The sequence below is a fragment of the Mustela putorius genome, unplaced genomic scaffold, assembly GCF_011764305.1.
Source record: "Mustela putorius furo isolate JIRA1106 unplaced genomic scaffold, ASM1176430v1.1 tig00004007_pilon_pilon_pilon, whole genome shotgun sequence".
In the NCBI taxonomy this organism is placed as follows: domain Eukaryota; kingdom Metazoa; phylum Chordata; class Mammalia; order Carnivora; family Mustelidae; genus Mustela; species Mustela putorius.
In genome coordinates, this window is record NW_025422145.1 from 11,909,124 (window position 1) to 11,925,305 (window position 16,182).

Sequence of the window (16,182 nt, forward strand, 5' to 3'; positions counted from 1 at the left end):
TGGTGGAGCCTGAGTGATCCTGTATGGCAGAAGAGACATGCCCCAGCCCCCACAATCCTGGGATCCTTCAGGCCCTGTCAGCCAGTCTCCCATTATCCTCCCACTCACCAAAGTCAGAAACTCTGGAAGAGTTAAAGGACCCAGGTGGGGCTTCTCCCCACCCCTCCAGTGTGGCATAGTTCCCTCCATCCAGTGTATTTCCCCTAGTGAGGGGCGCTGAAGGTGGGGGGGGGCACTCCACTAGAAACAGACACATCCAAAACATCTCCTGACCTGGACTGGGCCCCTCTGCCACCATTAGGACCTCACACTAAGTCTAAAGCCAACAACAGATGAAATATAGGAAAACCTCCCAATGACCTTTAGCCCAAGCCCCTAGGGCCTGCGTCACTTTCTAAAGAGCACTTTCCATACTTCTACATTTCCCCAAGTCTACATCTGTCCTAGGGATTTTTTTTTTAAGATTTTATTTATTTATTTGACAGACAGAGAGATCACAAATAGGCAAAGGCAGGCAGAGAGAGGGGAAAGCAGGCTCCTCGCTGAGCAGAGAGCCCGATGTGGGGCTCGATCCCAGGACCCTGAGATCTTGACCAGAGCCGAAGGCAGAGGCCCAACCCACTGAGCCACCCAGACGCCCCTGCCCTAGGGTTTTCTGACACACGATCCCAAACTGCCCCCCCTCCTTTCCCTCCCCAGACAACGCTTCTCGGATGTGCTCTCCGCAGTAACCCGGGCCGGGTCAGGGCAGGGCAAGAGAAAGGGCCCAAAGAACGGTTGCCCAACGGATGAAACTGAGCCCAGGGAGCGCGAGGAACCCGGCCAAGGTCACTCAGAGCCGGGGTGACCGAGCCAGACCTCTCCCCGCCTCCCCGGCCGGGATCCCGTTCCGAGCCCGTCCTGGCCCCGCACGCCCAACCCGCGACGTCACCCGGAAGCCGCGCGTGCGGAGCTGTAAACACAACCCGCAACTCCCCCTTTCCAGTGTTCCCCAGTCCCGCCCCCGCCCGCCACGTGATGCGCCCCCGCCGTCCCCGATCCAGCGCCCGCCCCCGCTGCAGCCCCATTGGGCGGCCAGCTTTGTTTACCTTATATGGCCAGGTCCTTACACTCTGCGGCCACCCATTGGCCATGGCGTGGCCTCACTCACTTGACGTCATTCGGGACAGAACGATGCAAATAAACCGGGGCATTCTGGGAATAGGAGTTCGGGGCCGCCCCGGAACTGGCTCCGCCAGGTCCTGGCGCCCGCGTCTCGAAGCCGAGATTTCCGGCAGAACGCACGAGATTTTGCGTGGGAATGTGGGAGCCTCGCGGGGAGGGCACCCCGAGGCACCAGAGCCTGCCCGCCTTGCCGGCTTGTTCGGGCGCAATCCCATCCCAAACGTTCCTCGGGTCTACTGTGTGCCTGGCCGAGCGCCAGGCTGGGAAGGGACCCACATCACGAGTGGGCGATGTGAGCTTGTGCTCGGGGCGCTGGAGAGACCGGAAGGCTTCCTGGAGGCGGTGGCTTTCTGCAGAGCCCTAGAAGGCACATTCATTCATTCAGTGAAGGGAGTATTTATTGGCGCCTACTGTGTGCCAAGCCTTCGGGGCTGTACGTCCTAGTGCCTACGATTTGTGCCAAAATGTCTAGGGGCCCCCTTTCCAAGCGTGCGCCCATTCAACAGAGGGATGCCAGGCACACCCGGCCGAGAAGCCAGAGGGCCCGCGGATGCGCCCGCCCGCTTCCGCACACAGCAGGGGCAGCGTCCGGACACACCTCCCTGCGCCCCCCGGCCGGCCGCGGCGCGGGACTACATCTCCCAGCATGCCCTCGCGGCCCCGAGCCAGGCGAGGCTCGGTGAGTCAGAGCCGCACAGTAAATATTTGTATTAGCCGGAGCCGGCTCGCTAATGGTGGACGCGTGAGGCGGAGGAGCGCGGCGGCGGGAGGCAGCGGGCAGCGCGGCAGCGGCGCCATGTCCGTGAACATGGACGAGCTCAAGCACCAGGTCATGATCAACCAGTTCGTGCTGACGGCGGGCTGCGCGGCCGACCAGGCGAAGCAGCTGCTGCAGGCGGCCCACTGGCAGTTCGAGGTGCGCGGCCGGGGCCGGGGCCGGGGCCGGGGTCTGGGTCTGGGTCTGGGTCTGGGGCCGGGGCCGGGGCCGGGGCCGGGTCAGTCCCGCCAACCGCGCGTGTGCGGGCCGGTGTGGACACGTGCCGATGCGCGCTCCGCCTGGGCCGGGCCGGGGCCGCGCACTCGGCTCGGTGTCCCGGTGGCCGCGCGCCCCGGCGACCGGGCCCTAGCGCGCACACGCGTCTTGCGGGTCCGGCCGAACGGCACGGCCGCGTCTACGCGGCCCCCGGAAATGCTGCCCGCGCGGGGTGGGCGAGAGAGGCGGCCCGCCCCCGCCGGCGCCCTGAATCCCCGCCCCCCCGCGTCCCCAGGCGGTCGGGATACGGGGACCCCCCTCTTTTGTTCGGGTAACGGCCAGGGCGGGGCGGCGCCGCGGCCCGGACGGACAGTCGGTAGGAGGCCGGAAGGAGGACGCCCCGGGCGGGGATCGCGCGCCGCCCCCACTTCGGGAGTCGCGCGGGGTGGGACAGGCAGTCCCGGGGCCAGCCGGCAGAGCCGCCCCGCGCGAGTGGGTCTGAGGGTCTGCGTGCCCGGTGGGCAGTTCGGCGGCGCCTGTGTTCACGTACATGTGCATTTGTATTTACGCACGCGCCACGCTACGTGCGGGCATGTTGGCGTGTGTGTAAACACGCAGTCCACCCGGCGCGCGGGTGCGGGCTCTGTGTGTTCCGTGTACACACACGTCGCCGTCTTTGCAGAGGATGCCCACGCGTGTACGCACACGAGTGTACCGGTACTGTGTTGGAGCCCCACACTACAGCTACGGGTGTGCATCCGTGCACCCCGCCCCAGAGGCGTGCCCGGGTGGCCGCCTCCATGCTGGCAAGGGACTACCTGCACAGTGCGCGGCGTGGTTTACATGGCTCAGTAGCTTTCAGTCAGCTGGGCAGGAGGTGGGGCTGCCCCAGTCAGGACCCCACCCACCAGGCCTCCCTGACCCATAGGGCGCTAGTGCCCGCAGCTTGTGCTGCCAAGAGGCCACCTGGCTTTGCCTAACTCAACTGCCACAGAAATAACCCAGAGTGGTATCTAGGAAAGAGGCCAGAGTCCTGGAGCTCCTCCCCTCACAGGTGTAAGGTCACAGCCCAGCCGGTGTCTGTGTCTAGCCAGGGCCTGGGAGCCTCATTTCCTGGTGGGGAGCCATCCCAGGAAAGGTGTTTGGGTCTGCTGAGGGGACAGTGAGCTAGGGGATTCCAGGGCTCAGTTTTCTGAGAGTGGGGTGGGGATCAGAATTGCAGCCCAAAGGTTTAGACAGCCTGGGGAAGCAGTGTCCTGTCCAGCCCTGGGGGCACTTTGCTCACCCACATCCACCAGAGCTCTCAGGAGGGACCGCTGCCCCTTTGTGGTCCTCACAGCACAAAATGGGAGGCTTCTTGCTCTGGGCAAGTCCCTTCCATCCTCTGGCCTCAGTTTTCTCTACACCTCCAGTGTGGGAATTGACCTCTAAGAAGTGAATGGCCACTCCCTCCACCACCACCCCCCAGGGCCTGAGCCCCACCCCGCAGGAAGCTCCCTAATCAGCCTGTTTGTCTCAAGAGCTAGATGTGGCAAAACTTGTAAAACCACATTCAGGGCAGTTTGCATGAGTCCCACATCTGCATACACTCCCTCCCTGCCTGGGGCTGGGCAGGCAGGTGTCTTGGTGGGAAGCCCGTTGCGGGTCTGGACTCTGAGCCCAGCAAAGAGCCTAGCACCTGCTGGGCTGTCTCAGCACGGGTTGGTGGCCATCGAGGGAATTAAAAACGGAGCTTTGAGGATTGAAATGTCTGGGGAAAACTCTGTCCCTAAGAGGGGCAGGAGCTGTCTACAGACTCGTAGCTCTGGTGGCTCCCTGAGTCTTCATTTCACATCTGTAAAATGGAGGATAGGGATACTAGGGAGATTCATGTAAGGTGAAAATGAGGTATGAACCCCCAAATCTTAAGTCCTTGCATGAAAGTGAGGGCTACTCCTCCCCCTTAGTAACCTCTCCCTAACAGGCTCACAGGCTGAGGGTTGACCCAGGCTAAGGTGGTCTTTTGGGTCTTAGCTCTGTGATTCAGGTGTTAATGAGGACAGGTGGCTGCGGGTTGGGGGGGGGTGGGGAACCAGAGTGTTTTAAGTGGTGGTGCTTCCTGGCAGCAGCAGGTTCTCCCTGGAATCCCGGCTCAGGGGGCCTTTGGGTCTGCTGCTGGGAATGAATGGTTTGGGTGTGTCCTGGGGCTCCCAGGTAGGAAGGATTCCGGACAAGGTACTTAACCCTAGCCTGTTCCCACACCCTGTTTGGAGAAAATGGGGTAGGGCATCTCCAGCAGGAAATTCCCAGAAAAATTCATCTGAATGTAAAAAAACAAACAAACAAACATACCCCAGGGCAAGCCCTGGAAGTCAGCTTGGTCTGGCTGTGCTGGGGGGTGGGGCGGGGGGGGGCACGCGGTGGGCAAGGGATTGGTTCTGGCTGTGTTTAGGAGGCAGGGAGCCTAAAGGGGTGGCGATGGAGGGCAGCTGGGACTGGGGCTGGGACTTGGCTGGGCCAGGCAGACCCTTCACACACTCCCTCACCCAGCACTTACGCAAGAGCAGCTGGCTGCCTCATTTTCCTCAGTGGGCTCCTGGAGCCCCCTCTCACCAGTCCCCCAGGGCCTCCAGAAGAGCTTGTCTGGCACAGGCCTGCACACTGTCTCCTTTCCCGCTCCCCTTCTCACCAGCCTGGGTGCAGACCTCCCCGTGTCACCCTCCTGCTTTGCAAAACCCAGACCATCCTCCATAATTCTGGCTCTCCCAGCTGGAACGTGGATCTTAGGTTATTGTGGGGCGGGGGGGGGGCAATCTGGAAACCACCTCATCCAATTTCCTTGTGCAGATGGAGAAACTGAGGCCCAGATCGTGGCAATCTCCCGTGGCCAGCCAAGGAGAAGGGGAGTCAGGTCATGGACTTAACATCCAGGAGGCTGTGCCGTCCCCTGGCTCAGTGAGGAGGAAATTGAGGGGCTCCTGGGTGGCTCAGTTGTTAATCGTCTGCCTTCAGCTCAGGTCATGATCCCAGGGTCCTGGGATGGAGCCTGGCATCAGGCTCCCTGCTCCACCGGAGGCCTGCTTCTCCCTCTCCCACTCCCCCTGCTTGTGTTCCCTCTCTCGCTGTGCCTCCATCAAATAAATAAAATCTTTAAAATAAACAATGAGGAAAATAAGACCCAGATTAAGGAGTTGCCACCCATGGAGTTGGTGAGAGTCAGGCTGGAATTTTAGTCAAAGGCCATTCTCCATGAGACCTGGAAAGGGTGCTGCCTGCTCCCCTCCCAAGGTCACAGTGACCACATTAGGTGTGTGCCAGCCAGAGGCAGCCTTGTGTCTTTACTCCCTCCAGACCTGCCCAGGAGTCTACCACGCCTCCTTGGGGAGGGTGGCAGGTGTCGAGTGGTGACAGGCACACTCCTTCCACTCCCTTCTCTCCTGCTCGATAGCCAGGCCCAGGGGCACACCAAGCCCAGAGATTCTGGGAGCAAGGGCCTGAGGGTAATGAAATCTGGGCCTTCTTTCCACAGACGGCCCTCAGCGCCTTTTTCCAGGAGACCAACATCCCCTACAGCCACCACCACCAGATGGTAAGTGTCCCTGCAGCCCCAGGGGTGGTGATAGGGGGTGTTCCCGGGTCGGGGCAGGGAGGCCTCACCCCCCTGAGGAAGCCACAGGGGCTCTCTGCTGTGGGGGGGCCTCCCTGGCAACTGCTGGTGGGTGTGCTGGGCCAGCCTGTCTCAGCTGCACCTTCACCCCGAGCTGGTGTCTGGAGCCAGAAGGCAGCCTGGGAAGAGGCCCAGAAGCTCACAGCCGTGGCAGAGTGTGGGTCTCCTCCTACGAGGCAGCGAGAGGCCAGGCGGCCTCCCTGGAAGGGGTTCTCACCCTAGCCTCTCTGTTTTCCCCCCACAGATGTGCACTCCTGCCAACACCCCCGCCACGCCCCCCAACTTCCCCGATGCCCTCACCATGTTCTCCCGTCTCAAGGCTTCCGAGAGCTTTCATGGGGGTGGCAGTGGCAGCCCGATGGCCACCACGGCCACGTCCCCCCCGCCGCACTGCCCCCACGCCGCCACCGGCAGTTTCGCGGCACCGAGCTGGCCGACTGCGGCCTCGCCCCCAGGGGGGCCACAGCACCACCAGCTGCAGCAGCCGCCCCTGTGGACTCCGGCACCCCCCTCCCCGGCGTCAGACTGGCCACCCCTGGCCCCCCAACAGGCCGCCTCAGAACCAAGGGCCCACCCTGCCATGGAGGCGGAGAGATAAGGGAGGCCCCTCCCCCCTCCCGGAGGCCAGGACCCTGTGGGGCGGGGGAGAGGATGTCTCCGCGGGCCCCCTTCACCCTGCTCTGTCTGCACCCCTGTTCCCCGGAGCCCTGGAGGGGAGAGACTGGACCCTGGTGCCAGCACACGGGCTGCCTGCGTACAAACATGGGAGTGCAGGCACGGGGCCCCCACCTTGCATGGATGTGGTTCAGAGTCGTCTTGGTGCTGGTGGACAGAACTTCAGAGAACAAGCAGCCTTCCCCAGAGGACTTGCTCACCCTGCCCCACCCCAGGGGACTGCAAAGAATCGCCACAGCAGCGGAGACTTGGCTGGCTCCTGCCTGGGAGCTCCTCAGGGGCCAGCAGGCCTAGATCCCCACCCTCGGGAATGCAGAGGCTTCTCCGCATGTGTGTGTGTAGCTGTGTCTGTATTTATATGTATGTCGCTCTACAAGAAGCAACCTAGTTTATGGGGCAGCTGGACTTTGCATGTTAGAGTGAGCCCCCAAGCCCCTTGTCTGCCACCTGTCTCCCCAGGGCCCTGCCCCTCTCTCCCACCCCCTGCTCAGCCAGCCTTGCTGTTCCTTGCAGAAAAAAGAATTGTGGGAAACTTCAGGACTCTTCCCACCCATTCCCCAGCGCCTGCCTGCTGGGGCTGCCTGCATGCCTCCCCCAGAGCCCAGGGGTACCTCACACCCTTTCCCTTCCTCCTTTTAACAAAACAGAAGAAAGAGTTCAAACCACCACCAGGCTCTGTGGTCTTGCCACCCATCTGCACCCGTCTGCTGCTGTCTCAGTCACAACATGGCACTGGAACCTTCTCGCCCATCCAAGGCTCTTCCCATGAAGTTATTTCTGGCCTGTGTTCCCAGAAACCCTGCCTCCTGTCCATCCTTTCCTCCTGTCTGACTGAACTGGTCCTGAACTCCAGGACTAACAGCTGCCTTCCGGTGTGCTTGGGTTTCACATAGGACCTTTCCTTGTGTGTTAGGGTCCCAGGGCTGGCTGCAGGCTGGACTCTGCAAGCCCAGCCTCCAGCAAACATGCCGGGTAGAGCAAGGCCCTCCACCTGGGAAGGTGTGCATAGCCGGCTTCTGTGCAGAGCCAGTGGGGGCTTGGGCAGGGACAGGACGAGCCCAGGGCAGAGTCCAGTCTGCAGCTGAAACCTTTGGTCGCTAAGGAGACTGGCAGCCTAGGAGCGATAGACGGATCCCAGGCTGCTCCCAAGCTGGACTGGGGCAGACACCTGCTCTCATCCCAAGGGAGAAGCCTTGGTGCTCCGCTCTGCGCAGCACCTCCCCTGCCTGGCTGCCCTTGGTGGGGAAGGGGTTTCCTGGGGCAGCCTCAGCCTTGCACACCTTGTAAGGGGCTGGGCGTTGGAGAGAGGCCAAGGTCTTTGCCCAGCCTTCAGTATAGGCAACCTCACTCTAACTTAGGATACCCCGCCTTGCACTGGGTCTTCTGCGGCTGATAATGTGGGTTGGCAGGTTTCTTCTGTTTCAGAAGGTCTGCCGGACTGCCATCTCTGCACTCCCCTCGGGCAGTCCTGCCTCCTGAGGACGGTGCTCCTGGGTCAGGTGTTCCCAGAGCTACTGCCTGGCCTCCCCAGCCTGTCTGCCCTGCTGGACCCTGGACAGGCTCAGGGGTCGACTCCTCTGGCTGTTACTGAAGAAGACTAACTGCTGGGCCCCCGCTCCAGCTGTTGCTTCTGTCCTGGAATCGTGTCCTTACCCTGAAAACCCTTCCAGCAGCCTCCCAGGCCTTCCTGGCAGAGGAGGTCTAGAGGGGAGCACAGCTCTGTGAGGGCGATTCTTGTGCAGAGAGGAGGGACGGAGGGGCAGGACACAGGGAGGGGAAGGGTGTCTTGGGCCTCCTGAATCTTCACCACACCCGAGGGGCACACAGCCTTGTGATGGGAGAAATGCTCAGATAACTGCCAAACGGCCCCCCCGGAGTGTCAGGAGATCGCAGAAGCAAGTACGTTCCCGTGGACGCTCTGCTCTGTAGGGGGTGCATCTGCCCAGGTTGTCCCAGTGAGCAGGCGGCTGGGGTGCTGTGTGTGTCAGATGTGGGAGACTGCGCACCCTCAAGAATTTGCACTCCTGGAGGCGAGGCTCAGCCCTGGGCAGGCCAGTGGGGAGCCTGTAAACAACTCACAGTCCGGTTACTCAGCTGTGGCAGTCCTGGGTTTCCAGCATGGGCACTGTAGACATTTGGAGCTGGGTTAGTCTGCCATGGGACGTCCTGTGTTCTGTGGATACTGGCCAGCATCCTGGCCCCCACCACTGGATGCCCATAGCACCCCCCAGTTGTAACAGAAGTATCTGTAGACACGGCAAAATGTCCCCTGAACCCAGGGTTCCCATAGTTGGCTACAGAGCAGAGCCACCAGGGAGGTCTGTTAAAAAGACCACAGACTTCCAGGTCTCACGGCATCACAGTCCTTGGGGAGAAGCCCTCACAGTATTATTTGCAACGTCCACAGGATATTGGTTGATCAACTTCAGAATAAAAACCACTTAATCATATACCTTGAAAGGGTGAACTTTAGAGAATGTCAACTGTATGTCAAAGCTGAACTCACAGCTCCCAGGTGATTGTGAGGCAGGAGCAGGACATGCGCCTCCCAGCGGCCAGGAGTCACCAGACTCATGACCCCAAACTTGGAGAGCATAAGAGTCCCCTGGGTGCTTGAGGCAACTGCTCTGGAAGAGGGCCCAGGAATCTGATTTTTCGTCATTGCCCCAACCAAAGTGGGAACCCAAGCCAGAGCCAGGGCTGGGGCCTCTCCGAACTTAGCAGCACATGCAGAGGCCCTGGTCTGAGCATCTCACGGTCAAGGGAAAGGCTGCAAAAGCAGGCCAGACAGACTCGAGGGGGAGCCAGAGCTGGGAGCCTTCCTCAACTTCCCGAAGGGTGAAAGCTCAGAAGCGAAGCTGGAGTTAGTAACGGTCTCTTACATGTTCAAGTCTAAACTGGCTGGAAGGCAGAGGGGCTGGTGCAGGAACAGAAGGAACAGAACATCCTCAGCTGGCCTTCGTCTCCGCGCCTCCTGGGATCTGTCCCAGCGGCACACACGGGAAACCGGCCTTGTTACCTCAAAGCCCAGCCTCTTCTGGGCATGGTCACCCCTTACCTGCCTGCCAGACTTGAGCGCAAATGACCATTTCCAAAGTTCTGCTCTAAACGCCATTTGCATCTATGACCTTGCTAGGATCCTAGGAGCTCTGTCTTATTTCTGAAGGGCAGACGTTGCAGCGTGTGGGGTGAAGGTCCGGCTTCCCCAGGTGACAGGCAGTGGGTGTGTCTTTCTGGTCCGCGGTTAAAACACCTGGGAATGCTAACTCGGGGGTTTGCAAACTCCTAGTGCCCCGATGTGCTTCTTGGCTGGCGTGACGTGCTGCTTGGCTCGCAGGACGTGCCATGTGTTCTTGAATGGCCTGCCAACATGTTAAAGTCAGGAGAGTTTGTGGGAGAAGCCTTCCTTCTGGCTCACCTCAGACGTTTGCAACAGCTGGCCCGGGTTCCTGCAAGGCCGCCGCTAGCTGAAGCAGAGCCTCCCAGTGGGACACAGCCAGCCTGGCCCAGTCCACTCCACTGGCTGCCGACGTGTGTGTCCGATTCCTGTATCCAAATCAGTTGCAGTCTGGAGAGGATCTTGTTTTTCACCAGGAAGAGCTTCCCAAGTAAAAGGCTGGCTCCGTGGGGCAGAGGGGGGCACCTGGCGGATGAATGGAGACTAAAACGCTTGCTGTGGGCAGGCGGGGCTCCTCCTCCAGACCACTTTCAAAAGAGAAGGGCTTGTTCTCCAAGATTCTCTCGGATGAAGGGGACACTCCCAGAGCCACTAAGGGGTCCCCAGGGACTCTCCAGGGCTCTCTGAGAACACCCTGTGGCTGGTGGCGGAAAACCACGCTGTCCCCAAGGCCAGCCCCCAAACCCGGCAGTGGGCAGGGCCACCAAGGCTCTGGAAGTCTCTGAGGGGCTTTCATAGCAGGACTCATCTGAGGACAGTCTGCTTACTTCCCAGGGTCAGTGTTGGGGAGGCCGCCTGGGCCGGACAAAAGGAGAGCTTCTGAAGCAAGGCTATTTCCAACTCCTGCGTTTGAAAGTCTCTCCAGCTGCTTAGCTGTGGCTTCTGTTTGGGCAATTGATGTGTTTCAGGTGTGCCTTAAAATGACTCCACTCTTTCAGGGGTGGGGGGTACGGGGTCCTCTCACACCCCATTCCAGGATGACTGAGGCCATGTCACTGGTGCAGCCCGAGGTGCCGGGAGGCTGCTGGCAGAGTTCTCTGCTTTCCGAGGCCGCTTCTCCTCTCCTGGGAAACAACAGCTGCACATACTGGTTGGGTGGTTTCCTGGGGATCCTGGTGATGCCATGAACCAGGCAGACTGGGACGGTTGGTCACCTTACCCCCTGTCCAGCCCAGCACTGCCGCTGCGTCGCAGGCCAGGAGCCATGTCCACCTGGCAGAGGAGGAGGCTGGACCCAGGGCCTTCTGAAATTTCCACTCTGCGGACCCCTCTGGTTCTGTCTGCTCCCCAAACACCTTTCCCTGCTGGGATCCTGTGGGCTGCCCCCCTGAGGCACCTGCCTGGGGGTTGAGGTGGCCCCTCCCTCCAAGCTTCCTGTAGGCCCCACCCTCTGGGGCTGGAATCTGGAGGCGCAAGGATTCTGCCTGCAGCTCCCATGTGGGGCCAGGCCAAACCTGGCTTGTTCCCCGGCAGAAGTGGGGATGGATAGGAGGGTCTGAGAATCGAGCCTGGGTGTGTGTAGGTGCCCGAGGTGGGGACTGCAAGGACAAGCCTGGCATGGGATGCCTTTCCTGAACCGGGCCACACCTCCCTTTCCTGCTGTGGGAGATGATGGAAGTTGGGACCCTCATACCCATGTACGGCACCCAAGGAGGATAACTTCTTGCGGGGGGCTGGAGAGCCGAGGCCGACCTGAGCACACTGGACAGGTCACACCACCACCCCTGCCCTCAGACCCCCTGTCTTCCCAGAACACAGGGCTAAGTCACCTCGGCATACTTTGCCATCATGGAAAATGTAGCGGAGGCAAGAAGGTTTGCTGTTGATTCTCTCCTGGGACTCCTGGGAACTCACAGTGGTTCTGGCTGGTGGCTCTGGGAGGCTGACCCTGGGGTGGGGGCCTGAGTAGGGACCAGCAGGTCCACGCACCCATGTGGGCAGACAAGGCCACCCTCTAAAGAGAGTGCCAGGCCAGTCACCCTCATCCACAGTGAAAAAAGTGAAAGATTTTATTCTGGGAGAAGTTGCCAAAAATACTCATCTGTGATATGGGGGTGGGTCGGGGGTCCAGAGCAGCACCAGCCAGTGCCTGCTAAGGCATCTTGAACTGGTAAGTCGCCTGGGTCAGGAAAAGCTTGGCCTCATTTAGACACAGTCCTTGGAGAAAGAAAAGAGAAGTCAGGATCTGGGAGTGGTCACAGATGAGGAGCTGGGGAAAGGGCCAGGAGACCATTAGGAAGGGGGTAGACATGCCGTGTTCCCAGACTCTGATGGCCGCCAGGCCAGGGGATCCTCCCCCATGCCAGCCCCCAACTTCCTTACCCATCTGGCGGTCCCAGGGGCCTCTAGTGGATGTTGGGGCTGGGGGAGCCATGTCCCAAAACCATGCAGAGCAAAATTTTTTAGACTATGTGTAATGTGGTAGACATGTCAGAAGTACAAGAAGCACAGAGGACACAACTAGACAGAGCCAGGAATGGAAAGGAAGAGGGAGAAGAGGGAACCTTCTCCTTGACAGGGAGAAGAAGGGAGGAACCAGCTGCCTAAGGGGAAGCAATCAAGGCAGGCGTGCACGGTGGCAGCTGCCTGCTAAATGTCCAGATCAGGACATTACGACCTCTTTGTTCCACCAAGTGCATGGGCAGTTAGCACAGGAACCAGGAGGACATCAAATAGGGGTGCAGGATTCCAGCCCTCGGTGGGAGAGAGCAGTCCCAGAATGTTCCAGGGCCGTTGCTCATGGGTTGGCCAAAGAAGTAAATATAAACAACCAGGTTTTAAAAATATCCAATTCATAACCATAATTACTGGTGGGAATAATCAACATGAAGTTAAAAAAAAAAAAAGGATGCACACAGTAAAATTTGTTTCCCGTGAGAAAACTGGTCTTGTTAGAAATAACGGCCCCCAAAGAAAATGTCCGTGGGGAGTGTCTGGGTGGCCCCTGGGTGGCTCAGCGGGTTAAGCCTCTGCCTTCCGCTCAGGTCATGATCTCAGGGTCCTGGGATTGAGACCTGCATCGGGCTCTCTTCTAGGCAGGGAGCCTGCTTCCCCCTCTCATGCTGCCTCTCTGCCTACTTGTGATCTCTCTCTGTCAAATAAATAAAATCTTTTTAAAAAGATAGAAAGAAAGAAAGAAAGAAAGAAAATCTTAAAAAAAAGAAAAAAGTTGTAAAGAAAGAAAACGCCCGTGGGCAGTAGTAATTGGAACTGATTATGATAGAGTCATTTCAGCAAAATAAAAAGGACAGTGTTTTTAAAAACCAGTTAGCTGTTGTATTGAAATGTGGTCAAGGAATTATATTGGCTGAGTGGAAAATTCAATCTAGAAAGCTCTGTACTCCGGAAGGGTAGGATAAGGGCCATGTATTTACATGCATAGAGTTAAAATAGCCACTGGGTCAAAATGAGTCCCTTATGGAGGCCCCTCCCCCAGGTGCAGGCTTGCGCCTCCACCCCCCACCCCCCACCCCAGGCCAGACTCTCTGGGGGTAGGGGGAGAGGAGGGGAGGTAGGGGTATAGGACACCAAGCTCACGGATTGGTGAGCTCCTCGGAGGCCTGCATGCTGGCTCGGGACTCGAGACGCAGAGGTCTTGGGTGCCGGGTGGGCCCTGGGGCCTGCTGGGCGTCCCTTGGGGGTGGCGTCAGTGGCGGCAGCAGTGGCAGGGGCGGCAGTGATGGAGGCCGAGCTGGCATCGCAGGCGAGGGCCTGGAGGCAGCCGAGCGCACCCTGGCGTGGGGGTGCTGGGCTGGGAGAGGCAGGAAAGTGGGTGATGTGTCCCAGGAACATGCTCCAGGAGGCTGGCCTGTGGGGTCCTACTTACTAAGGAGCTGAGAAGCTACCATACTAGAAGTGGTTTCCCACGGCTCACCCAGTCCCAGGCACCCTAAACTTCCCCCGGGGGTGACCCCAAATAAATGACGCCAGAAACGGACGCTGAACCGGACATGGATCTGGAGTCCAGGATTGGGGAGGGGGGTGCTGTGCCCCCAACTCCACACCGTCCGCCCGCAGAGCGGGGCTGAGGATTGCAAGGGGCTGACAAGGGAGAAATTGCTTGGGTGACCGCACCCGCCGCATGCACCTGGGATCTCCCTGGTGCATGGCGAGAGGAATCCAAGGGGTACCCCCAGCCTGGCTCATGGGGCCCCAGGCAGAAAGGCCCCAGAGAACGAATAGGCTCCCTATCCCACCCCTGCAGCTAGTTAGACACCTGTGGGCAGACCCTGGGCCTGGGCCTCTGGGATTGGCACCGGGGCCAGGAAACCCCGCTGAAGGGCAAACTAGGGACCCAGGATGGCTGGAGGCCATGGCCAGGAAGCCGGGTGCTGGGTGGGGGTCACTCAAGGGGCCTACTCAGGCCCTGACACATGCGATGGGGCAGCAGAGCCCCAGGCTGGGACTGGGGGGCACCGGAGACCTGCCACAACCCCAGCTGGGCCAGGGAGTTAGAAGGGCAGATACTCACGGGGGTAGATTGGACCATAAAAGGTACTCGGGCGTTCACGATCATACAGGTTGCGAGTTGGGGGGTGTGGAACCTTCACAGCTTCGTGGAAAAGAAAGAGGAAGAGACAGTGCAGTGAGGGCTCAGCTCTCCCAGAGTTCGGCCCCGCTCCCGGAGGCCCCGCCCCTCCTGCAAAGGCCCTCCCACGGTTCCCCAGACCGGCCCCGCCTCCTCCAAACACGCACCTGCCAGCTCTGCCCCTGGGGAAGCCTCCCCCTCCCACCTTCCTGAGTCTAGAGTTTCTCAAGGCATAGATACTCCCGCTGGGGCCAGACCGCTACTGTGTCCCCGCCCCGACCTTCCCGTCCCTCATCGGGGGTGTATGAATTTTTTTCTTTGAAGTAAAATTCATATTCCATAAAATTAACCATTTATTTATTGATTTTTTAAAAAGATTTTATTTATTTATTTGACAGATCACAAGTAGGCAGAGAGGCAGGCAGAGAGAGAGAGAGAGAAGGAAGCAGGCTCCCTGCTGAGCAGAGAGCCCAATGCGGGGCTTGATCCCAGGATCCAGAGATCGTGACCTGAGCTGAAGGCAGAGGCTTTAACCCACTGAGCCACCCAGGTGCCCCTATTTATTGATTTTTAAGATTTATTGATTTGACAGATGGAGAGAGCAAGAGCAGGGCGAGCAGCAGAGGGAAAGGGAGAAGCAGGCTCTTATCTGAGCAAAGAGCCTGATGCAGGGCTCGATCCCAAAGCCCCAGGATTATGATCCCAGCTGAAGGCAGACTGAACCACCCAGGTGGGCCACCACTTATTAAAAAAAATTTTTTTTTGAGTAATCTCTATGCCCAACATGGAGTTCGAACTCACAACCCTGGAGATCAAGTCACATGCTCCACCAACTGAACCAGTCAGGAACCCCACAAAATTCACCATTTAAAGCAAATAATTCAGTGACATTAATTTCATTCACAGTGGTGGGCACACACCACCTCTACCTAATTCCAGAACATTTCGTGCCCCCCAAGAAAAACCCTGTGCCCAAGAAGCACTCCTTCCCTGTCTCCCCCTGCCCCTAGCCCCTAGTGGTGAGGAACATGCTCTTTGTCTCTGTAAATCAGGCTTGTTCTGGACCCTTCACAGACCCGGGGCCGTACAACATCTGGCCTCTTGGGTCTGGCTCCGAACTTCATGCTTGAACCCAAGGCATCACCTTTCTCCGTGTCCAGCCAAGAATCCACAACTGGTCTCCTAGACCAACGTGTGCACAAGAAGAGGGGAGTCCACGGGGGCGGGGGGAGGCTGTAAGAGTGAAGACCCAGGGGAGGGCCCAGGCCTGGCCCCTCAGGACGAGTTACGGGGGCACCAAGCTCCTTCCAGTAAAGGACATGGGATGGTTCCTTCTGCCCAGAGACCATATCCTTCCCGGGGTGTCCTGACAATTCCCTCTTTGAATGTCCTTTCTTAAATAAATATTTATTTATATCTCATGGTCCCTCGTGGAGTAAAAACCCTAAGGGGGCGGCAACTTCATTTTGTCCACGTCGGGTGTCCCCAGTGCTATCCACAGGACACGCAGCACCAGTAAGGGCTGTAAGGGAGTGACCAGCCGACAGACCAGGGCCCTGAGGCAGTGGGGCCAGCAATGTGAAGTCTCCCTTCTAAGGAAGAACTCACCGTCAGCTGCATGAGCGAAGGTAGCCAGTAGCCTCCCTGTGCTGGTGCCTCAGGGCTGTTGGTAGCTCACAGCCTGGCCAGGGCTGGGAAGTGTTGGCTCAGAAGCCTCCTGACCAGGCTGGCCTGGACTGTACCAGGTCTGCTTACTGAGGGTCTCCACTGGCTCCCCTCCAATTCTTCCGTGCTCTCTGTTACCCCCCGCCCACCCGCCAGCACAAACCTCTTGCATTCCTAACTCTGTCTCACCCGTTTCTTGAGGCTGAACGAAGATCTAGTTCCAGTGTACTTCGTGGGTTCTGGGTAAGATCAAATGCCCAGTGGAGGGGTACCCCGAGGCCCTCGCTCTGATCACCAGGTGGCACCTGGATCCCTCCACAGGTCTGAGAGTGTCTCACTGCTTCCCTGCCGGG

General features: G+C 59.1%; 2 protein-coding genes across 2 annotated transcripts in view; one reads left to right on the plus strand and one right to left on the minus strand.

Annotated features, from left to right (window-relative positions):
• Nucleotides 1–1,810: 1,810 nt before the first annotated feature.
• On the plus strand, nt 1,811–7,124 carry UBALD1 (UBA like domain containing 1). Its single transcript, XM_004750486.3, has 3 exons — nt 1,811–2,080; nt 5,646–5,705; nt 6,028–7,124. Exons 1-3 carry the CDS (start codon nt 1,811–1,813, stop codon nt 6,379–6,381), a joined length of 684 nt encoding a protein of 227 aa, XP_004750543.3. The 3' UTR covers nt 6,382–7,124.
• Nucleotides 7,125–8,807: 1,683 nt separating this feature from the next.
• Nucleotides 8,808–16,182, minus strand: part of CUNH16orf96 (chromosome unknown C16orf96 homolog) — a 37,335-nt gene continuing 29,960 nt past the window's right edge. The window contains exons 15-17 of the mRNA XM_004750488.3: nt 14,108–14,188; nt 13,174–13,387; nt 8,808–11,793 (exon numbers count right to left, since the gene is read on the minus strand). Coding sequence (XP_004750545.2) covers nt 11,778–11,793; nt 13,174–13,387; nt 14,108–14,188 — 311 coding nt within the window. The 3' untranslated portion in view covers nt 8,808–11,777. The remainder of the gene's footprint in view (nt 11,794–13,173; nt 13,388–14,107; nt 14,189–16,182) is intronic.